At 32.0% G+C, this 24,893-nt stretch overlaps 4 protein-coding genes across 6 annotated transcripts in view; 2 read left to right on the top strand and 2 right to left on the bottom strand.

The window, feature by feature from the left end:
* Positions 1-24,893, bottom strand: part of LOC108831849 (probable serine/threonine-protein kinase PBL10) — a 72,876-nt gene that overhangs the window by 21,615 nt on the left and 26,368 nt on the right. The gene's annotated exons all lie outside the window — the stretch shown is intronic.
* Positions 2,784-3,553, top strand: LOC108852059 (cyclin-dependent protein kinase inhibitor SMR10). The gene has a single exon (XM_018625546.2). The coding sequence runs from the start codon at positions 3,038-3,040 to the stop codon at positions 3,446-3,448; it is 411 nt and encodes a 136-aa protein (XP_018481048.1). The 5' UTR covers positions 2,784-3,037; the 3' UTR covers positions 3,449-3,553.
* On the top strand, positions 9,249-12,119 carry LOC108850869 (U-box domain-containing protein 12). Its single transcript, XM_057008137.1, has 4 exons — positions 9,249-9,672; positions 9,801-9,917; positions 10,320-10,763; positions 10,829-12,119. Exons 1-4 carry the CDS (start codon positions 9,400-9,402, stop codon positions 11,954-11,956), a joined length of 1,962 nt encoding a protein of 653 aa, XP_056864117.1. The 5' UTR covers positions 9,249-9,399; the 3' UTR covers positions 11,957-12,119.
* Positions 17,325-19,214, bottom strand: LOC108849142 (dof zinc finger protein DOF2.2). Of its 3 annotated transcripts, XM_018622655.2 has the most exons (3): positions 18,950-19,214; positions 18,041-18,581; positions 17,325-17,959 (listed from the first exon to the last, which is right to left on the bottom strand). In XM_018622655.2, the coding sequence occupies exons 1-3, from the start codon at positions 19,001-19,003 to the stop codon at positions 17,622-17,624; spliced, it is 933 nt and encodes a 310-aa protein (XP_018478157.1). In that variant the 5' UTR covers positions 19,004-19,214; the 3' UTR covers positions 17,325-17,621. The 3 variants fall into 3 exon arrangements, with proteins under 3 accessions (XP_018478157.1, XP_018478155.1, XP_018478156.1); XM_018622653.2 differs by having other exon boundaries at positions 17,325-18,581; positions 18,950-19,213; XM_018622654.2 differs by lacking the exon at positions 18,950-19,214 and adding an exon at positions 18,748-18,848 and having other exon boundaries at positions 17,325-18,581.

Below are 24,893 nucleotides of genomic sequence, written 5' to 3'. Positions count from 1 at the left end.
TAAAAACCTAAATTGAATTGTTAGATCTCCGAATTAACCGGTATAATCACAATCGGATTGAATTTAAAAACACTGATTTAAATGCAAAAATATTTTAAATACACACTTTTAAAAATTACCAAAATATTTGTTAAATTATTAGTGAAATTTTTTATCGTAAAATATTCCGCGCTTCCAAAGCGCGGGTCAAGATCTAGTTTAATTTAAGAGTTACTTACAAGAATTGAGATGTATGGGTTGGACGGAAAAGTCATATAAGATAAGTTTGATACGTTTAATCCGATTTATACAAAGAATATGTGTTCATCTAACATAGGCATATCCAAATCCATATATCCTTTACTCCTTTAGATAGTTAGTGGTAACATGATGACTTTCACACACTCATTACATGGATTCAAATCCGGTCACGAGTAGACATCATAAGAGGTTTATGGGGTTCAATAAATTCGTGTTTTGTCATTTGTTTCCTGTTTTTTTGTCAAATCATAAATTTTTAATCAAAGTAATTTTCTTGGAAAAAGTCTTATCTGTTGAAAGCTGATATAAAATGAATACACGGGTAAAATGAATGGAATTAAGATGTAACGATCAAAACCTTCGTCTGCTTTTTGTTGTGAATGTATTCCCTGGTGCGATATAAAATACATTATTATAAACACATAATAAGTTCTTGGACAAATCATCTATGGACAAGATAAGATTTTGTAAAGATCATCTTTAGTTGTCCAGTAGAGACATGTTCCGCCAAACTACATAATTAATAGTCAATGATTGTAATTGCACTGAAATTGAAACTAAAATCACAAAAGAAGACGTCAAAAAACAGAATAATATTGGTAGAAGGAGAAAGTAAAAAAGATGGGAGACAAAATGATTGAGCATGAGATATAATTTATTTATTCTCCATGAGAGTGTGTGCTTGACTTTTGCTTTCAATTTTACTAGTAAAAGTGATTTTAACTTTTTTATCTGAACAAGAAGTTTAATTCTCTGCTTAACTTCAGATGCTGATTGAGATAACTACAAATTCCCAAGAAGTTGGATATATATTCTCTTTAATTTAGAAATACTACTTGCAAGAAGTGATATACTTTTGGTGGCAGATGGTGATAACAATGTGATCTTCAACAAAACCATCAAACGCATTTGCGGCCACCATTCACATTCTTTTCTTGTTACGTTTGTGTGTAAAGAAAAACTTCATTGCCAGAAGCTTTCTACAAACGCACTACAGGTTAAGCATTTTGAGCCTAAATGGCCCAAACAAAATGACGTAGTTCGTAGCAAAGATCGCACTCGGAATTACTAAATTCAGAGGGATACAATCCCTTTTTCCTAAGTCCCAACCCAGCTACCTCTGGCATTGAGTCACTGACTATGACTATATATGACTATGCCGCTTGGGTTGTTTTACTGCAAGTCTATATAGATGATTTTGTTTACAGTCATTTATTATTTTTATTTACAATAAAATTGGTTTGCTATTTTTGTCCGGTAAGGATCGTGATTTGATTGAAACGTTTCTATCTACGTGAAGAAATCTTGGTTATATTTAGTTTTTGGTAGTAGAGTCTTTAAAACCTTGAAATTTTCTAGAACTTATATAACAAATCGTCACTAGGCTAAATTAATGTACTATAATAACATTTCAGTATCTTGTTTCTGATTGTTTTGTTATTTGTTAAGAAACAACATTACAATATTACCACACACAATTTAGTCTAATAAACTCCGGACAATTCGATTATCTACAGCCATCTCTTTTTTTTGTTATTCGTTTATATACATGACAGAGACAAAGAAACATGTACACTATCTATTATTAGTCTTCACTTTCGTTACCTTCCATGTTTTTCTTGACAAATATTGAGATATATGTCGATAGAATGTAAAATTTGTATCATAAACATTTAAGATTTATGTCAGTTAGGTGGGTAGTATAATGTCATCGCTCGTTATTTAATCGACACAGAGACTAGACTGTCAAGTATATTGTATATAGCGATTCGTTATTTTTGTCAGTCGAATCAATCTTGACTAGATATACACACAAAAGGTAATAGATGTATGATGGATCATATTAAATGGTAATCGTTAGAGTAGAGATACAGTGGTGCATGAGTGTATATATATATATGTGGGTATAATAACATAGAACGCATGTGAGATCGAAGTTCACATATGCATGCATAAAAGTTAGGAGTGTGTGTGTAAGTGATGTAGGTATTATAGATAATGATAATTTTAATTAATTTGAATAAGATGAAAGAGACGGGCTATCTTACTTCGGACACAATTCGATAATTTCTTTTAGCTTATGAATAAAGGGGAAGTAATTGACATCTTTCTTTTCGATCAACAAAATTGGCCTTTTCCCGTTTCCATGTCAATACCATTTCAGCTTTCGTATATCTTTACACAATTATTATATAGTGTGTTTTGCTAATTTAATTTATTTACCAACTTGATTAATCCAATATGAGAATGACACACATGATTTTAGAAATGCAGAAAGAATCACGTGAGTTTGTAATTTAGTTGTCGGGTTTTCAATTGGAGAACTTGAAATAGACGAGGCTTCGTATTCTTATATAATTCAAACCTCATTTTATTTATTTATTTCCTTCTAAATATTTGGGGTTTGGTTAAATAATCTTAAAGCAAAATGTGGCCTTAAAAGTCGAGAAACATGTGATTGGTATAGAGATTAACCAAATTGAGGAAAACCTTACTGTATTAAAAAGCAAGCTTTTACATAAAGTGTATTTGCTGCATCGGATCCCTCACAACATTAAGTAAAACCCCGAATGTTCCCAAAATAAATTATTTTACGAATACACAATTCAAAACAACACGTACATAGTTTTTTTTTTTGACAAAGGGCTTAACACTACATAGTTTTTACCATTATATAAATCAAAGTAAGTACTAAAAAGTCATAAACTCTTGCTCTCTTTTTCTTCTTCTCTCTCTCACATCAGAACTATTTAACCCTTCCCCCTTTCAAGTTTGAGCAACATTTTTCCTCTGAAAGATGGGTTTCTCGAACGCTGGAATTGGTCTCTCCGATCAAAACAATCTCTGCGAAACGGAACTAGGGTTTTCAGACCAAAGCGTTCAAGAACTCCGGCCAGATCAAGATCTTGAAACTAAAGTCGGAGAGATACCTAATACTCAACGCGTAGGAGAAAAGGTAAAGAAAGAAGAAGAAGAAGAAGAAGATTTATGTAAGACTCCGACACGCCTCGACCAGATTCTCCCGAATATTACAAATATTTGTCCTCCGGCGCCGAGGAAGCCTAAGAGAGTCCCATCGAGAAGTTTGAAGGTTCGAGGTTCTTATAGAAGCAGGAGAAGGATCATTTTGAATGTTTCTAGAGAGATCGATTGTATGTTTCACTCAGCATCTCTAGGTAATCAAGTTAAGAAAGCCAGACGTATTTGATGTTTCATATGTATATGTATAACGTAGCTACATGTAACCAGATTGTAATAAACCACGAGTTATGAAATGTAGTGGGATGCCATTTCAGTTTTATTCCCTTTGTTTTTTTTTTCTGTTGCTAATTATTTCTTTTTCTTTTTGCTTGACAAGTGACAAAGCTTTTATATTATATATGCATGCTCTTTTTTTCTTCTCGCAAGTCTATTATATTTCTTACATTGGGAATAATAGGTAACTAGAGGACATGAAAGCATTGGAAACAAGACTAGATTTGGTCAAATTCTTTTGATTTTAAACAAGTGGAGTTTAGTATTGAAATGATATTTAAGAACTTTCTTAGATTAAAGATTAAAATGCTTTGATCACTGAAATCAAGGTGAACTTTTTTTCCCATCTTTCCGACTATCAAGTTATTTTTTGAGAAAAAACGACTATCAAGTTTTAAAAGATGGTTTTCACAGGTTGATAAAAGAAGACGGGTTTCACCACTATATCTCACATTTTTTTCTAAAGGAAAAAGTTCAAAACAATTATTTTATTGACTGAATTTTGGAGAAGGGGTTTTACACTAATTTTAAAAGCTTTTCCTAACTAAAGATAGACACATTTAAGAACCCAGTAAACTCATCAGAAAAAAAATCTGTAAGCAAATAAAAATTTTGAAAAGAAAAGTTTAGTAGATCCTGAAAGACCAGATTAAAATATACAAAATACATATTAAGACAAAATTACATCCGATGTTTTTGAAATGGACCTAATTTAACAGTTTGTTCGTTGTTCCAATGATTTAATACAACTCTCATACGATAATTCTCTTGTAAACGAATTACTAATGATTTCATCTATTCTCGAAAGATATAAAGGGAACCAATATTTTGAAAACCCGGCCGGTCAATAATCGAACCGATTGGACCATGACTTGTTTTGTATCCGACTTTGAGTTTTGTTAAAACTCATATCTACGTTAGACTGATAAAATCTGTCAAACATGTCAAACTTGCCAAAACCAGTGATATAGTTCATTATTAAAATCCAATTTTGTAAATTTATGCCAAAAAATAAAATAAGGTTTTCAAAAAAGTTCAAATCAATGTTAACTTTATCTGATAAAGTTAGTGTACATAACAATTTATATTGTTTTTGATAATAGTAGGGGTATAACAATGTAAATACTTGATATTTTTCTTATGATTGTGGAGATGCGACTTCATTATTTAATACGGCATAAAATTGAATTTTTAGTAGTTTTAGGTGAAATTCAAGTTTAACAATGAATATATGTAATATTGAAAACTTCACTTAAAATATTTCAAAATATCTCTTTTGATATTTTTGTTTGAAATTTTCAGGATAAAATATATTTTTATTAGTAATATATATACTTGTTAAGGATCTCTGTGGTAGATATACTCTAAGACTGTGAATCAAATTATCAATAAAAATGAATACTTGTTAAGGATCTCTGTGGTATATATACTGTAAGACTGTGAATCAAATTATCAATAAAAATGAACTTACTATGATATGTACTTAGGACTATTAGTATACATACGAATTTGGATCTATCCAAATTAAGTTACAATAAACATTTCATTTCTAGTGTGAATTGTGTGCACCGTGTAATTTGAATCTACCGAAGTGGGCTGAAAAGAAATAGAAGCCTAAGCCCGAATGCTTTGCATTCTCCTACAAGTAAACCAAAGCACTCAGAAAGTAGAGAAAAGGGACAAAAACAACACAGAAAAGAAAAAAACTGCAAGTAGTTATTGTTTGCATTGGTCAATTTGTAGTAATGACCCAAGTGAGAACTACTATAAAACTGTATTAAGAGGAAACCCCTTATATATGATATTCTCTAATGTATACACTATGAAGTTGTAATATAGTATCACTACAAGAAAACAGTTCATTTCCTACAGACGATTCAGTCGAATCAAAAAATTATTTCCAACAAATTTTCTACGTAACACGTCGCTGATTCTATTTTGTTGAGAAAAAATATTTCATCAGAATTTTGTCAGATTATCCGATAAAATTTCGACGAGCTCCAATAGATGATTTTTCGAACAAAACGTCATCAGAAAAAATAGACAATAGTTTTGTCGGAAAAATCGACGGACAGTTTCGTCGAAAATGATTTACTGGTCATATAATTATCGGAAAAAATTTCATTGAAATGTTGTCAATTTTACCGACAAAAATATTTCGTCATAATTTTCTGACGAATATTTTGTGTCCGATTTTTTCTGATTTTAAATATAAAATTTAAAAATTATATTAGAAATAAAATGTTGAAAATAATTTATATATCTAAAACATTTTTGAACCGAAAGTGTAAGTTAGATTAGAAAAGCGAAAGATGAAAGAAATGAAAGAGAATATATATATATATATATATATATATATATATATTAAAGTCCAACATGATTCAGTAACTATTATCATTTTAAAAAAACAATCCATTATTTTACCTAACAAAAAAAAATTATACCAACATGATTCAGTAAATCAAGTAAAAATTCTTTAAAAAGTAGGCCATTAATAAACAAAGTGATTGGATCATGTGGGGACAACGATCCCCAAAACTCACCACCAAAGACTCTTTTCTACTTTTCATGACTCCCGCCATCTCTTTCTCCACTGGCAACTTTGAAGCCATTCCTATAGCATTTGTTCCCATCTCAACTGTCAATTTTTAATTATATAAACAAAATAGGCGAAAATCTAATCTCCATTTTCTTGGTAAAAGTTACAAATGTATTTGTGAAAAAAATATATGTATATGATTTCAATGCGGTCTGCACTGATTTTGTGGGCTATTGCAAAATTGACCTAAAACTCAAGTCAAACACAAAACTAACCTATAATTTTTTTGAAATTTCATTTACCAAGTTTAGATTATTCAAGAAAATATTAATTTTTTTTCGAAAATAACATTTTTACTGTCTCAACCTTATTATCTTCAAATATTTACAAGATTGACATTACCATCAATACACCAACCATGATGAATAATCAATTTAAAATTATTAATGCACCTCAAATCGATTTACACTCTTTCTTTCTCAATTCTTATGAACTAAAGATAGCATATCTTTCACTTTTTCTCCATATTCATAAGAAAACCAAAATTTTGATTATAAAATTCTTATGGTTCATAGGCCATTAAAGTTTATGATTTTTGGTAGGTCACTTTTATTTGAGATTCTGGGTGCTTGAATAAGACTCATATGTGCGAAACAAGTTATCTTACTGGTTGAAACTATGAAATCAGTTTTTTTCCAGGTCTGTTCGTTAGAAAACTTACACGGAAGTCTTCTGATCAATGCAGATGTTAGTTTTCCATTTGACTTTTATATGTGTATTTAGAGACTACTTGTATGGAAGTCTTCGACTTTCCTTTGTTAACAAAAAAATTCAGAAATGCCAGAGAAGACTTCCCGGTAAATCGTTTAGGATAAACATATTAGTTTTGCATTTGACCAGATTGTGTCAGAAATTTCACTTTTTCAGGACGACTTATTTGTAAGTCGTCAAAAAAAAACTTCAATATTTTATTATAATTAGACGATTTCCGTGTAATTGGTTTCATGTTATTTTTGTAATTGAAAAATAAAACTTAAATATTTACTTTTTATCTGGACGACTTACACGGAAGTTATCCGGTATATGACTTACACGGAAATCTTCCAGAATTTTATTCCGAGATTCTGGTCAAACCTTGATTATTACAGAAGATTTCTGTGTAAATCGTCAACTTCCATGTAAGTCGTTCAGATAAGCTGACCAATGAAGAGCAACGGGACTTGAGCAAGCGGCAGAGAGAATGGCTTGAACACAGTCAGCTGCCCATAGTAAGCTGCGTAATGCAAGCATGTCCTTCGATTCACAGAATCAAACATCAAAACCTGCAGATTCTCAACCAAAGATTTCATATCCAAATCAAAGAAACGTTTTCTTTGAGACGTACATTAACGGAGTCTACAAGAATCACAATCAGCTTAACTTGAATACAAACAAGATCAATGCCGAATCAGATTTTTATTTATAAACCTGCTTGTGACTATTCAACGCATCTGGATCGGTAAACGGTTTCAGAAGCAAAACATCAATATTTGGAAAAACGAAGCAAATTACTAATATATTTAAAATTAAATATTTGATCTGATTCGTTATATGAATATATAGAATTATATATATGCTAGAAGACAAAAATTATATATATATATATATATATTATATTGTATATAAGTTTTATAGTATTTTATATACTAAATTTATTAAATTATTTATTTAAATTTCAAAAAGTAAATAAAATTTTATTTTTGTAATAAAATATTATTATTTTATGTTATTTTGGAATTTTATGTTATTTTGGAATTTTAATTAATTTATTAAGTTTTCTATTGATATTTACGGATCAAATCTGATATCCAGCCAAAAATCTATTTTTTTTAATATTCAGGACATCGAATATTCAAATGTTATGGATCAAATCCGATCAGATAATTTATCATTCGAACAAAACGAATCATATCACATATACGTTCAAACACCCTGATATCGGATTCATGCCCATCACTAGTAGCAAAACAAAGCCATGCGCCTACACCATAATTTTATCTATATACATTATTTACCATCTGAACGGTTCTTAAACCTACATTCATACAAGGTTCATCTAACCTATTTGTATAATATGATATTAGTTAGTATTACCATAATCGATTTGTTCTCCATGAAGATTACATTCTTGTTATCTGATATAAACTCATTCACATATAAACTCTTCCAAAATTCATCACTCTTAATGTTTCTATTATTCCATCTGCATATTTTTGTGTAAGTAATTTTTTTTCCAGAAGGTGAATGCATAATTTTTTGGTGCTTTTCTAAATGAAAAGTAATGGTATTTATAGATGAATCTAGACAAATTCTTGATGGGTTCTCGACGAATAAATTCATCAAAATTTTTGAAAATTTTAAATAGCTACACTACTGTCATAATTTATTTCAAAAGTTTAAATGAGTAAACATATACTCCTTCCGTTTTTAAATGTTACATATTTTAATTTTTTCACACATATTAATAAAATATGTTAAATTTCATTTATATATGCAAATTTATATATGCATATTTTTGTGATTATATTTTTTATAATCTTAAGCCAATAAAAATTTAATAAGTGCAATAAAGTTTTTTTGAAATTTACAATAAATTAATAAAACATGAATTGAAAATGTACAAAATAGATCTTTTGAAACAAAAATCTTCTCTAGAACATGTAATTTTACGAAACGGAGGAAGTATATATTTTCCATGGTTATCATCGGATTTTTCTCTAGAACATATAATTTTATGAAATAAAATCGTAATATTACACATTATATATCACAATTCATTTAATTTAAAATAGTTATGTACTGTACTATATATGTATGATTATCCTTTAATTTCCCATTAATTAAGTCCAGATTTTAATTTGTCTTCAAACATCTATTCACTTAATTGAGGATCGTTTAAGTTACAACATTAAAAGTAAGAGATCCAACTCAAAATATTGATATATTTCTTACTTTATAATCATTATTGTGGAAGTTTATAATTAAAGGTAAGAAATCATTACCAGTCAAATCCCAAATCTTCGCAAATTGGTAATCTGCCGTTAATATGATAAAAACAGAAAGGCAAGTTTTGGCCGGACCAAACCGGGTCGACCCGAGCAGAGCTGTTTTCACTTTTCACCTATAACCGTTTCAGGACTCGTGATAGGTGCTCTCTCTCTCTCTCTCTCTCTCTCTCTCTCTCTCTCTCTCTCTCTCTCTCTCTAACTACAAGTCCACGCAGACAAAAGTTCTTCGTCTTCTCTGTTAATTTTTTTCCATGCTCGAGTCCAAAAACTTCTCCCCCAGATCAAGCGTTCTCATCCTCCTCCTCCACACATGAAAAGATGGCGAAAGAAGAGTTAGCAAAGACCTTAATCGAAACCGTGAAAGAGATCGCTTCGATCTCAGATCACCGTCCACCACCGATGAAGATACACTGCGCACATCTCTCCCGTCGTTTGAAGCTTCTCATCCCCATGCTGGAAGAGATCAGAGACTGCAAAAGCTCTCTCCTCCCTGAAGAATCGATGATGAAGGCTTTGCTATCTCTCCGAGATTCCCTCCTCCACGCCAAGGATCTGCTTGTTTATATAAGCCAAGTCAGCAAGATTTACCTGGTGCGTCGTGAGATGAAAAGTATCTTTTGATTTGATTCTTTGATGCCTTTGTCGGGAATACAGAAACAGATATGTTCTGTTTTTTTTTTCTTGTTTTTAATGTTTTGTCTTTATGATTCTTTTTAAAGGTGTTGGAGAGAGACCAAGTCATGGTTAGATTCCAGAAAGTGACAGCTCTGTTGGAACAAGCACTTAGTGAGATTCCTTACCGAAGTCTTGAAATTTCTGATGAGCTTCAAGAACAGGTACATAGAGAGAGACACACAGACTCTCTGTCTCTGATGTTTGGTTCTTTTACATTTACATTTGAGATTTGTGGGACTTGAAACAATATAGATTGAGTGGTAAATGATCAATACATATAGTTTTCTTAACTAATTTGGGGGCCCAATGGTATATACACATTAACCACTCAATTTTTTTGTAGCCATGGCCAATGTTTCTGCCCATGACCGTGTTCTTGACCGGACCGGCTTTGAGATTTTGAGGCGATTTAGTAAAATTTTTAATAAAAAAAAAGTTTTTACAAAATTTGAGACCTATATCTATGTAATTTTCTTTATAAACGTGGTTTGAGGCGAATGTTTCATCCGGATTGATTTGTCGGTTCTGTTTCTGACAACAAATTTGCTTCTACTTAATTGTAGGTTGAGCTAGTTCTAGTTCAGTTAAGAAGATCAATAGGCAAAGGCGGCGGCAGCCGCGAGAAGTACGATGATGAGCTGTATAAAGACCTTCTATCTCTATACGGTGGTGTAACAGACTCTGAGATCCTCAGGAGAGTGGCTGAGAAGCTTCAACTGATGACTGTTACCGACCTTACCCAAGAGTCTTTGGCTTTACTTGACATGGTTAGTTCCAGTGGCGGTGATGATCCCGGTGAAAGCTTTGAAAAGATGATGCTGCTTCTCAAGAAGATCAAGGACTTTGTGCAAACCTATAATCCCAACTTGCATGATGTTCCGTTGAGATCACCAAAACCGTCGCTTCCTAAGGCACAAGACGAAGATCAGAAGAATGTTCCTGAAGATTTTCGCTGTCCGATCTCACTCAAGTTGATGAGTGATCCAGTCATTGTTTCTTCAGGGCAGGTACTGTTAAAAGTTATTACAACTTTTGTTAACTCTGTCTTGTCTGAATCTTTTCTTTTTTGTAGACTTATGACCGTGACTGCATTAAGAAATGGCTAGAAGAAGGAAACTCAACGTGTCCAAAGACTAAAGAAACGCTAACAAGCGACACCGTCACACCAAACTATGCTCTAAGAAGCCTTATAGCTCAGTGGTGTGAATCCAACGGCATCGAACCTCCAAAACGTCCCAAGAATCCTCAACCGAGTAGCAAAGCCTCTTCCTCTTCCTCCTCACCTCCTTCTGATGAACAGTTAAAGATCCAAGAACTCCTACGTAAACTCGCTTCACAACGCCCCGAAGAGCAAAGATCCGCCGCAGGAGAGATCCGCCTCCTAGCGAAACAGAACAACCACAACAGAGTCGTCATCGCCGCGTCAGGCGCCATTCCTCTTCTAGTGAATCTCCTCACGACCTCCTCAGACGAGACGCAAGAACACGCGGTGACATCGATCCTTAACCTCTCGATATTCCAAGAGAACAAAGGAAGGATCGTCTCCACGTTCGGAGCGGTTCCGGGGATCGTTCACGTCCTCAAGAAAGGAAGCATGGAAGCTAGAGAGAACGCAGCGGCTGCGCTTTTCAGCCTCTCGGTTATAGACGAGAACAAAGTGACGATCGGCGCGGCGGGAGCCATCCCTCCGCTCGTGAACTTGCTGAGCGAAGGATCGGAGAGAGGGAAGAAAGATGCGGGGACTGCTCTGTTTAATCTCTGTATATTTCAAGGGAACAAAGGGAGAGCCGTGAGAGCCGGTTTAGTTCCGGTTCTAATGCGGTTATTAACCGAACCGGAGGGAAGAATGGTGGATGAAGCGTTGGCTATATTGGCTATACTGTCGAGCCATCCTGAAGGGAAAGTAGTGGTTGGAGCGGCGGATGCAGTTCACTATATGGTTGAGTTTGTTAGAAGCGGGTCGCCGAGGAACAAGGAGAACGCAGCTGCGGTGTTGGTGCAGCTGTGTTCGTGGGATCCGCAGCATTTGGTTGAAGCTGACAAGTTGGGGATAATGGGGTGTTTATTTGAAATGGCTGAGAGTGGTACTGATAGAGGGAAGCGTAAAGCGGCACAGTTGCTTAACAGCTTTAGCCGTTTTAATGAACAGCAGAGACGGTCTGGTTTGGGTGGTGTAGAAGATCAAGTCTCTCTGATCTGAGGTGTAGAGGGTTTTGCTTTTGCAGTTTTTTATTTTTTTACATTTTCATATTAAAGTTACACCACAAGGACAAGATTTTGAAACCTGTACAATGGAATTGTTTTTCTCTGTATATCTCTCTCCCTCAACTCGGAAAATAAATCACAACACTATCTATTGCTTCTGTCATGTCTGAAAAACTTGGTAGCAATATGATGAACAAAGAGTATACTTGAGACATAACAGGTAGCAATATGTTACTTGTCATGTAAATGATCCAGAGTGTGCAACTTCGTAAACATGTATTCATTTTTGTTATAAGTTTTGTAAAATTTTAAATGTTATTTAGATCAACGAATTAATTCAGGAAAATGAGATTTTGGATTAATGAAAAGAATACTCTCGTCTAGACATTTGTTTACAGCTAGGCATTAATTTCAAAGCAGATTGAAAGCACAATTGATACGAAATAGAGTTCCAGAATCTAACCAAACAAGCTACAATTTTATGAGGGCCAAATTTCTAGTGACAATATATAACATTAGTCACCCCAATTCCCAATTATCCATTCCTTGGTGTCTTTCAAGCAAAATCTCTGCACACCAAATGTGTCTTTGTTCTTCTTTAGGGTCTCTCGTCCAACCAAGTCTTTAAAAACCATAGACATATTACCTTCGTAACTCGCCGTGTTTGACCACTCTGAACGTCTCGTCACAGCCATAAAATGTGTTTTTTTTTGTGTGGAATTCAGTTGAAAGTTGCTGAATTGATTTTTGGTGAGATTTATTTGTTATATATATATATATATATAACTTCTAGGATTAAGAAAATTACTTTGTCTAAGATAAGTATTTATTTTTATAGATAAACACAAATTAAATACATGAATTTATCTTTTCTTTGTTGAACAAAAAAGAAATTATTCTTGGGAAATCTGGTCTGTTTTGGCTTCACGATGTTCGATCACACCGCTAAGAAGCTGGGACGCAACAATCGCTCAGCTTCAACACTTCAACGGCAGGAAAGCACACCGTTATCTCCTCCTTCTGGCCTGGCAGGCTACGATTTATCACTCTTGGCAGGAGAGGAATAATCGCATTCATAGGAGTTCCTTCAAGTCTGCTGCATCAATCATCTTCGAAATAGACAAAGTGATCAGACAGAGGATTGCTAGCATCAAGCAACTGAGATGTTCTCCCTTTGGTTCTCTCCTCTTAACCTCTCCTCTGCTTCGTGACATTGTTTTCTCAGACAAAGAGCAACAGCTTCACCTTTCTGGGCCTTCTTTTCATTTTGGTTGACACTCACTAATGGGCTAATCTTACACTAAGGGTTTAAATTGGGTTCTGTAATATCTAAGAGCTACTTGGCCCACTAGGTTTTCAGCTTTGTAACATTTTATTTCTCATGCTTTTTAATAGAAAATCTTTTGGCAAAAAAAAAAAAAAAAAACAAAAAAGAAATCATCTTCTCTTTTTTCAAACATTTTTTCATTTTTTTAAAGATAATTTTATAATATTAATTTGTAATCAGTTAAACAATGAACGATATAATTATTTACTAAATATATCAAAAATCTAATCAGTCTAATTAAATTTTTTTATTAAAACTAATGACTCAACATAAGCAAAATTACTTTTCAAATATTAGTATACATATGGATGGTCTAAAGAATTATAAAATTATTTTTATTTACATAATAATATATAAACCAGAAAAGGGTATTTATCTCAATCGATTTGGTTTATTTGCTTTCTTCAGTTTGATTTGCGTTTGTTCTCGACATAATATATTTGGGTTGGCAGCAGAGGCGGACCCAGTAAAGCTCAAGTGGGGTCACCTGACACCACAAATATGGTCAAATAAATAAAATTGTATGAGAATACCAAAAGAATCTGCAGCAGATTTGGTTACTCCGAACCCTTTGACACCCCAAAAACCAGGGTTCAAACCCCCATTGACACATCTTTTCCTTAATATTTTGAAAGTCATATCTATATGTGACCCCACTAACATTAATCTCTGGGATCGCCACTGGTTGGCAGAAATAACAGACACATGATGGTGAGCCTCAGAACCAGCAACACTTTTCAAGCTCATGGATCGCCAATTGCGTGATATAACTTTGGGGATGAAGAAGCAAAAGTCTTTCAATAACCTAATGCAATTGTGGCTTAGGAATGACTAGAACACCCCACAAAGCATACTCTGTTTTCATGGGAAAATGTTAGATAACTGAAATTAGTTGTTAATTATACTTTTGTTACTATATAGAACTTGTTGTTCCATCAGGCAATGAAGCTGCACCACCAAGCAAACGACAAGGAGAAACACCAAAGATTATAGCCACGAACAAGAACCATCAACAGCAACAATCCAAGACTTGGAAGAATCTGAATCCGATCATGAAGACTAATATTTCTTAAAACAGAAAGGATGGAAACAAATCATATGAAAATGTGCTTTTTGTGTGGAATTCAGTTGAAAGTTGCTGAATTGATTTTTGGTGAGATTTATTTGTCATATATATAACTTTTAGGATTAAGAAAATTATTTTTTTAAGATAAGTATGTATTTCTAAATAGAAAAATTAAAATTGAATTTTGAGACTACTATGAAAATATGGATGGGTCTAAAGGATTATAAATTTATTTTTTCATTTACATAATAATATATAAACCAGAAATGGGTTATTTATCTCAATCGATTTGGTTTATTTGTTTTCTTTGAGTTTGATTTGCGTTTGTTCTCAGCATATTCCATTTGGGTGACAGAAATAGCAGACACGATGGTGAGCATCAGCACCAGCAACAATTTCCAAGTTCATAGACCGCCAACTGAGTGATATAATCTTGGGAAGGAAGAAGCAAAAGTCTTTCAATAACTTAATGCAATTGTGGCTTAGGACTACTGACTAGAACACCCCACAAAAGCATACTCTACCTTCATGGCTTCATCTTGTTTTTATTTATTTTTGCCGGATGAACCCATAATAGACCAACTTTTTGTAAACATCACAACCAGTTTTCCTGTTTTTTTTGGCTTAAAATTTGGTGGATCAGTTTTCCTGTTATAATATGAAAACTAGATTTTAACCCGCACGTTCGTGCGGATATATTTATTTTTTTTAAATATATTTTATATTATTAAAAATGTTTTAAATATATAATTTCTATTTTAGTGTTATATATTGTATTACTATATCATATTATTGTTTATATTTCTTATTCAGTATTATTAATATATAATGGTTTTAAAAAAATTACTTTGTTATTGATTTTTATTACTTACTAATATATTTTCGAGTTAGGTAAAATAAAATAAAAATATGAAATACTCAAATAGAGAACCCCATTCAAATTATGTTGTTTTCTTTAATTTAAACATTTTGCATATAATACATTTTTAAATTATATTTATTTATATTATAGAAAATAAATATGACTAAAATAATTATATTTACATGTTGTGTTTAAGAAAATATATTTTAACATATCTCATTTTAGTATTTTACGGGATTTATTTATTTTAAATAATATAATCCTATTGTTTTAGTAAACTTTATACATAGTAGTATCTATCATACTATTTTATTAAATTTATTATATAGGATATTTGTTTTGGATGTTATGATATTAAGTTCTATTTTTTTTTTAAATTAAGACGTCAAAACATTAGGTTACTTTAAATTTTTACAACATATATAGTTAGTTTTTTCAGGTACATTTCAAAAAGTTAATCTTTATTATCCATGATTTTGTCTTTTGTAAAATTTGAAATATTATCATTTTGAGTTTGAATATTTATTTTCAAAATAATATATTTTTTCGAGACAACTTTGAAAAATTACACAACTATTTGAGTTTGGAATAATACATGAATTTTGAATTTGTTTTGGTACTACATTACTGTATTATTTTATAAAATATTTGAATTTTTGGTGATATTTTTAATTCTTTTATCAACAAATTTTGTTACAATTAAAATAAAATAAAATTTATAATTAAAATTTGATTTTTGTCACTAATATTTTAAATGAATTACTGAAATTTCATATTTTACTAATAACATATTTTTAAATAGTATATGAACTAAAGGTTATTATATACTATTATATTTTTGTATATAAACATTTTTAAGCAATATATTGCTAATAGTTTCAAAATAAATAAAAAGATAATGTATGGCTGTAAATATAAAATTTTAACTTATGTTAATACATTTATTTTAATATAAAAGTATTATATAGTTTTCGAAGTTTAATCCATTATAATGATGATCAATAATTTATTTAACTTAAAAAATAAAATAATTTTTTTTTGTTAATTTACCAATTTAATATATTTTTAATATTTAATTCATATAGCACTTCTATTTTTATATAATACGGAATATATCATAGAATCTATAAAAAAGTTAGTATAAAGAATTTTTTATTTTCTTTTTTATAATAAGTTTTAGTTAAATTTACTTATAATAATATTATATTACTAATTTCGAAATATATTAATGTGTTATTTATAAAAAATATTTAAATTTTAAACTAAAATTTTGTTAGATTCTTTCTCAACAGATTTTATTATAATTAAAAAAATCAAATTTATGGTTGGTTTATTGTTAATATATTTATAGTTGGTTTATTGTTAATACAAATAATCAAATATGTCATATTGACTAATTCTTTAAGTGGTCCTACTATGACTTGTTAATAGTAGATAAAAATAGAACCCTAAATTAATAGATTAGATTCACAAAGTTGGCAAAATAAAAGCAATAGTAGAACTTACTGTTCAAATGTCGCCTAAATGTTGTGGTTATGGAGCTGATTTTACAAAAAGAAAGGGTGTATTTAGTATATACATTTTTTTGACTAAAGAGTTTTTTTTTTTTGTAAACTGAAAAGAGTATATACATTTTTAAGTATACGTATGTGGAAAAAAAAATCAAAGATTGATTCAACACACATGTCAAATTACGGTTGTCTTTAAGAAAAAAAAGGTAAATGGTTTTCATCAGCAAAAGAAAAAAGATGTAATAATTTTCGCAAGTGTACGGAATATAAATACTGGAAAAAGTAAACATTTTAACGTGGTACGTAACATGCATCTACATACTCACATATCTTTATTAAGAAAGACTGACAAAGAAAAAAGAAAAGAAAAAGCTCCTAAAAATGTGAGAAATCTAAGCTTTTTTGGTAACTTTAAAACTATTCTATCAATAGAGAGACACGGAATTGTATGATTAAATTTGTCAGTCTTAACACCCTTTTACTTTTATGATTTATCCTATTGGTCCAATGAAACTATTGATTATATAAAATTTTCTTATAAACTAAGCAGTTATAATTCCTAGTAATATTGCTTCTAGTACTTTAGAAACATAACCATAGCCAAAAAGTTATAGTTCAACATTAAAACAAATGGTAAAATATAACATACTGATCTGTTAGTTATTACAGTATTTCATAAACTTTGAGTGAAGATTACGAATTAAACAAGCACAAACTCGACAGACACTCACACATCTAACAAGTTCTAATCACACAGTACGATTACTTCGTTGTCACACCTGATTGTATAATCATACAACGACCATAATCTGTATAAGAAACCCATTCTAATATACCTCTTAGTTTCTCCATGAATTGACGATGTTCATGAATGATCCAACTGCTATGAAACATTCACATAAGGTGCTGCTGCTGATCGTTAGAAGAAGAACCAGGGAGACTTAAACCGGGCCAGTATTGGTTGGATTGATTGCCCGCAGATGTCAAACCCGAAACCGGCCGGCTTATACTACCCACATGGGTTTCTTCCCTTTTCACCGGAGCAGTTTGAGAAACCCTAGAAGCTGTGGAAGAAGATAATACCATGTTGCCCTCATTAGGGAAAGAGTATAATCCCATTGATCGATCTAACATAGCAAAGTGGCTAGCTGATCCCAGAGAAGTCATAATGTTATTCTCATTGTTGTTGTTAGCCATGACCGAACCTGAAGTATTAGCTCCATGGTAAAACCCTAAATCATTAAAGAAACTTGAACTAGTGTTACTGTTTCCAACACTATTTCCATTAATAGCGGCTAAGTTCAAACCAATACCACCGAGTTGAGTAAGATTCTGTAGAGTGGGCAAAAACGGTAATTGGCTATTTGTTTGTAACTGGATATTTGTAGGACTTGGAGCGTTGACCATAGACGCTGACTGCTTGGTCTGCGAGGAGGCGGACTTTGAATTTCCGGTTTTAGCCTTCTTGTTTCTCCGGCAGCCACCACCAACAGGGACGTTCCTCAAAGCGCCGCCGTGTGTCCAGTAGCGGCGGCAAGCCTTGCAGAAGTGGCGTGGCTGTGTGAGGTTGTAGTTGTTGAAGTAACAGAACTTGGTGTTGGCTGAGTTACATCGAGGGCAGTTTAGGGGTCCCTCAGGCGGATGAGAGTTCTTAGCTAGCCTCGCTCTCTCACTAGCTGATCCGCTGAGGCCGGCAGGATCACCTGTGGCGGCCGCTGTGGTGTCAGCATGGTTGTGGTTAGGGTTAGGGTTTGGTGGGAACTGGTGAGAGTGTTGATGGCCACTAACTAAATTTCCAGTTTCTTGTAGATGGAGCTGGTGAGGATGATTAGGATGATTATTCGAATTCGCAGACTGCAAACATATGAAAGAAAAAAAATTAACTCAAACACACAATATAAGAAACAAGTACCCGAAAGTTCATATTCAATATTTTGTTATTTCTTTAAAAAAAATGAACGAGAAACTTATAGTATGTATTTGGTCTTATATATAGGCGGGATTATAAGGAAAGAAATACCATGATATGTTTTGGAACTTTGATAAAAAGAAGAGACTAAAGATGAAGAAAGATGAGAATAGGAATATGTCTTTTACAAAATGAATCAAAAATTATTAATATAAGAATCAAAACAATCAGTTAATGGAGAACTTACGAGTGCTAAAAATCACACAAAAAGAAGAAAGTAAAGAGAAGATTAGGTAATGGAAGATCAAAGAACCTGTGGCCAATTAATTGGTGGATCTAAAAAGCTTGAGACGGATGAGAAAACCATTGTTCTTCTTCCCTTTTATCTCTTTGTTCTGCTTTCTTTAATAAAGTTTGATGGATCTTTAAAACTCAAAAGAACAAAAATGGTGGGAGAATCACAATAAAAACGAAAGAAGGGAACCAAAGGCTAAAGAGAGATTGTGAGGAGAGCTCATAACCAAAAGGGAAAGAGAGAAGACAGAAGTTTAAAGATAAGAGGATGATAGAGAAGGAGCATAAAGATAAAGCAGAACATAATGCTTTCTTAAACATGGGTCATGTTCTTCTGCTTTATTTCTTTTTATATATATAATTCCCACTCTCATGCATTATATGTATATGCGTCTGTGGTGTATATATATTATAATATACAAATATTATTTTGTTTTGATTCCCTTTTTAGGGTTTAAGTGGGGGGACGTTGTTGATCAAAAAAAAAAAGTGGGGGGACGTTTCTTCGCCAATAAGGCTCCCTCCGTCGAATAATAACCACACGCGCGTATACGGTATATATATTGAAATGATTTACAAGGTCTTACTATGGATGTGATTCAAATTTGATGAACACCTCGTATTCCAGTCTAGGCCAATAAAACAACATAGATAGACCATTGTCAAACTATCGATTTCTGGTAAGTTTGTCGCAATTATCCCTTTTAGTCAGTTACAAAAAACAATTATCACTTTTGGTTAATGCTGCACGTACAACTCATGTTCACTATGATATAGATGCGTAATCATGAAAGCTTACTTACGGTATCTTAGTGGGGGCAAGAGTAGCCTTATCCCTTATTGCCGTTTAAATTTTCAATATATAAAACAATCTTATTAAACAGGAATGACTGAATCTTAGTATGGATGTTAACTTGTCTGTATATTAAAAGAGAGAAAGAAAGGAAAAAGAAGCATGAAAAGAGAAAGATAAAACATGTCATTTACAACTTCTTTCATATGGCTGAACTTTTATTTTTATTTTCAAAGAAATAGAGATCTTGCAATTTGTCTAAATTTTATCCCATCTTTTTCTTGCTTTCATCTATCAATCTTCTTATCATCTCTTTAGTTTTTGTTTTATTTTGACAAGATTTTTCCTCATCTCTTTAATTTTTCTTTTACTTTGACACGAATTCTTCTCATCTCTTTAATAATCTGTCTTTTTTTTTTCGTATATAAATGCTAAACATCCTTTTCAGCAAGAGACTGGAAATGGCGCATATGCATGTCGCGTTACATGCAAACCCTTTCATATGCCCACTCATTTACATGCTCTTATCCTACTTCATATTTTTCTTTTTCTTATTTTTATTCATTTTAAGATCTTATAGTACTTAACCCAGAAATTTTTAGCAGTTTATTCGAAAAATAATAATTGTGACAAAACATAGAGAATCAATATTTCACAATTATACGAAACATTTTCTCTTTAAATATGGAAGTATATACATGTTTTGCTTTAGGATTTAGCTAGCGCTGCAATGAGAAATTTAATGAATTATCTAATGTTTTGTTTGGGCATACGTCTTTTAGCACGTGCAAGTGGAGCGGTCGAACAGGGTCCAAAATTTTAGAGGGTCCATAATTTCTTTTTGTTTTACTAATAGTTATAAATTTAAAATCATATTTTTATAAAAAATCAGAATGACTATATTTTAATTTAGTTTTCGTATTTATAACCAATAAATGTAAATTACAATTTTTTATTTTGTTTATATAACCAACTAAAAAGACAATAAATTAGGAAGTAATTAGTATTTATATCAATTATATATTTTGGAAAGTAATAAATAGTTGTTGATGTTTGTTAGACTATTCAATGGTAGTATAAAAAATTAATATACTAATTGATTATGTTTAGAAAACAATTATCAATTAGTGATTATAGATACAAAGAACAAAATATATTTTCTTCACCATTTTTTAATTAAAAATAGCAAACACGAAAAAAATACAGCTTCTGTTGACAAGAAAAAATAGTGACTTATCCAATCAAGAGTATATAGCTTACTATCCATATTTTGTTACTCTATTATATCTGTAGATTATGATTTCTGATTATAGATATAACAAATGTAAGAAAAATTTGAAAAAATTAGAAAATGATCAAATTTGATGATTTGATCGATGATTTTACATTGAAAAATGCTAATTAATCAAGTTCAATGATTTTGCATTAATAACAAGAAAATTGGTGTTATTTAGATTATAAATAATTAAATTAATGTATTTATTTTATAATATAATGGTATTTTGTAAAAAAAAATTATTTCAGATTTTTTTTTGAAAAAAAAATTATTTCAGATTATTAAAAAAAAATCTTATTTTCTTTTTTGAACAGGGTCTCTGAAAAGTTTGAGACGGCTATGCTTCAGTTAATTTCTTAGGGGCTTCTTTTTTTGGTCAAAACATTCTCTTGAGAAGTAGTGGAAAGTTTCTATTACTAATTCAGCATGACTACGTTCTAGATCGATCATATATCGCATCTAAAATATTAATACTCAAGTACATTTAACTTTGTCCCCTTAGTTTTACACAAATATTACCACTATATACCACTGCCATCAAAACACAGTAGTTTAATCATTTAGTTTCACCATTAAAAAAATATGGCCTATTATTATTTTGTTTGGACTTTCTTTTTGACTCACATGGTCTACACTTTGAATATTTAAGCTTACATATACAAGTTATACTAAATTATAATTTAAAAAAATACACACAATAATATTTTCAAAAAAAGAAAAATTTGGTAAATTTCCATTACTTCTTAAATTTTAAAAATCCTGTAATTAAAAGTTTAGAATACATAACCTTACATACACAAGTTATAATAAATTTGAATTTAAAAAAAAAAACACACAATAATATTTTCATTCTAAAAAATGGATATTTATATAAAATCATACTTTTTAATCAAATACTCAACAAACCGAACAAAAAACACCAATCTAAAAATTCAACAAATATGAAAACCATTAAATTTTTATTATCATTTCATATTTCCAAACATACACCCGCGCGGGCGCGCGGGTCCAAAATCTAGTTCCATATTAGTTTTGAAGGTTTAACATCATTTATCAATTATATAGCTACATCTGTCCGAAACTATTTTCATAATCACTTTCTCAAAAGAACTTGATGTGATTATAATTTGCAGGATATATATTCATCTGTAGCCATGCCCATTAAATATACAATTGGTGGATAATGGCAAAGGAACAAGACACATTCATTTCAAAACTAAGTTTGAGATGACTTTGTCATATATTTAAAAATATAGAATACAAAAATATTTCCTATCAAATTGGACAACGAAATAATTGTTCTATTATTTTTTTATGTTTGTTTTGTTACCATCCATTGTAACAATTAATTACTAGTTCCATTATTTCTCTATATTTACTCTTTCTAATTTGTTCCATATAATTTATATTCATATTTTTTTTGGCACTAGTGAGAACATTAGTTTTATATTGATTGGGTTGCTTAGATCACGTTTAGGGATTCTGAGCGTGAACGCATTTGGAGAACTACTAAGGGTTTCAAGACCATCTCCAATGATGGATGCAAAAAAAAAAATAGAGAAAGAGAAATATAATACCACTTATTAGCAAGGTCAGACTTGACTTAGTTGACTAGAACTTCAAAGCATATATCCCTTTTGTTCTCTCCAGTATTCTTAGGACTTATTAGAACAGTGACAAAAAAAAGGACTTATTAGAACTATGCTAGCTTAGAAACTCCTAACTCCCACCATCACTATAGTCAATGATCAAACTTAGTGTTAGATACTTCTTCCTTGCAAGGTCGACCTTTAAATACTACGTTAGCATGTACACTCTTATAAACTATAACACTTAATACGCATTTTATGGATTCTATCATTACAAAGTAAAGTCAGTGTTGTACTTGTATGTAGTATGATATCGATAAAGGATTCAGATTAGTTAAAAAACGTTTTATTAAACTAAAAATTATAACGTGTAAGAAAGTGATTATGATAAGTAATTAAAGTAAGAAGGTGGTGGTGTGAGAATCAGATTCGATGTCAACTAACTGAAAGGGAGCGAGCAGCTTTTACTTTATTCTTTTCAAAGAGGCTTGGGAGCAGGCAGCCTTCCTTCACGATTATTTATTTTGTTTGTGGAAAGTTTACCCATTTGCCATACATTCACCAAGCATGTAGAGATGGGATCTTGTCACTAAAATATAATTAGGGATCTTGTCACTAAAATATAATTATGTTAAGATGATATAAAATTCAAATATTATTTTCATTTAATTAGGCGGAAAACGTGTATATTCTATAATCTACTTGTATGATTAGAGATTGAATCTTTTTTTAATAAAAATATATCAATTCAAACCGAAAGGGAATTTTAGATCTGTTTACGAGCACGATTCAAACAAAATAACTCAAGTCAATGTATTACAGGACCAGTTTCGCCCACCCACTAAATCCGGCACAACCCACCGGTCTGATTTTAAAATACCTAGAAACCGATTTCTATTCTTAACCTTCAACAATGATCATGGAAAGTGAAGTTCTCTTCATTGCTTCGGATGCCAGAATTTTCCATGTTGTCTCCGGAGTAGGGAGATCCTAGTGAAATCCTCAATGCTTATAATCTTCTCTACCGGTTAAACGCTCAAACACAGTAAAAGAATGGAAGAAGCACAACACCAAAGAAAATCGCTCCAACCGTTATATTGTCTCCTACAACGCTAAAAACTCGAGACATAGAGACCATAGGAGCCCCGATGACAAAAGCGGAGAAGCAAAAGTCGGGCTTGAGTAGATGGCCGCGAGATGAACCGAGAATGCTCAAGACCTGCAAAAGTGTTAGCTACAACATTACCATGAACAAACCAAGTGGCTGTCAAGGCACTGGGATATGCTGTTTAGCCGTTAAGGGTCCCAAAGGAAGAAGAGACGAGCCTCCGCAATCCTTGCCTAAACGTCAGTTACGAGAACCGCAAGCGATGAACTTTAAAATGCCTAAAAGTGATACCATTAAACGAATAAGAAGCAGAGCAAACAGCATACGAACATGTGAACATGTCGACAGAGAAGCTGTATCAGAACAATCATCGGAAGAGGAGACAAATGAGAGAGAGGGGCTTCGAGGATGCCATAGACGAAGCGTTGAGCACCTCCACGAAACCAAATACCAAGGCAGTTGACACACGAAAACGCCATCAGCTAAGCTCGTCCCTGAGTAGTCGGATATCCAGGGCACTCACGATGCAGACGAAAGGTCGCGTCTTACCCTAGACGCCAAGAGTAAAATGACAGACCCACCCCGACACCGTCCAGTCTCAGACCCTTAGAAGCAGCCAGAATCAACCGGACACCAGATCTGAAGATACGACTGTTCTGCCTCCTCCAATCGCCATCCTCTCTCCAAGTGATTTTAAGGAACCACCTGTAACCCTAAAAGCCGACCCTACCATCAGTAACCACACTGCACGCCCGCGCCTTGACTCCAATATCTAGCCTAGCCCACACCAAGCAGCGTTGACGTCTTGTTTTTCAACTTTTTCGAAAGATGAAATCAAACACATATGTTTCGAGATTCTGTAGAAACTGCAACGTTGTTGCATTAGTGAAAAGCATGTGCAAGTTAGTGATATGGTTGTAACTGCATATTTTGTTGATGCAACGTGGAAGCTAAAGAAACTAATTATCAAATACAAATATGATATGGATCATAAAAGATCAGGCCAATTTTATTGTTTTCGGACTGTTTAGATAAATGGACTTTAGAAAGTGTTTTGCATGACTATAGTCTAACAATGCAATTTCTACTATATGTTTTATAAAGAATTTAGTGTACTTTGCATGATGATTTAGCATTAGATAATTTTTTACATATGTTATACGCATATAATCAACTTGATAGCGAAGAAATAGTTTC

This window comes from Raphanus sativus, chromosome 4 (genome assembly GCF_000801105.2).
Source record: "Raphanus sativus cultivar WK10039 chromosome 4, ASM80110v3, whole genome shotgun sequence".
In the NCBI taxonomy this organism is placed as follows: Eukaryota; Viridiplantae; Streptophyta; class Magnoliopsida; order Brassicales; family Brassicaceae; genus Raphanus; species Raphanus sativus.
The sequence above is the reverse complement of the archived record's forward strand: the minus strand, read 5'-3'. Positions and strand labels throughout refer to the sequence as shown.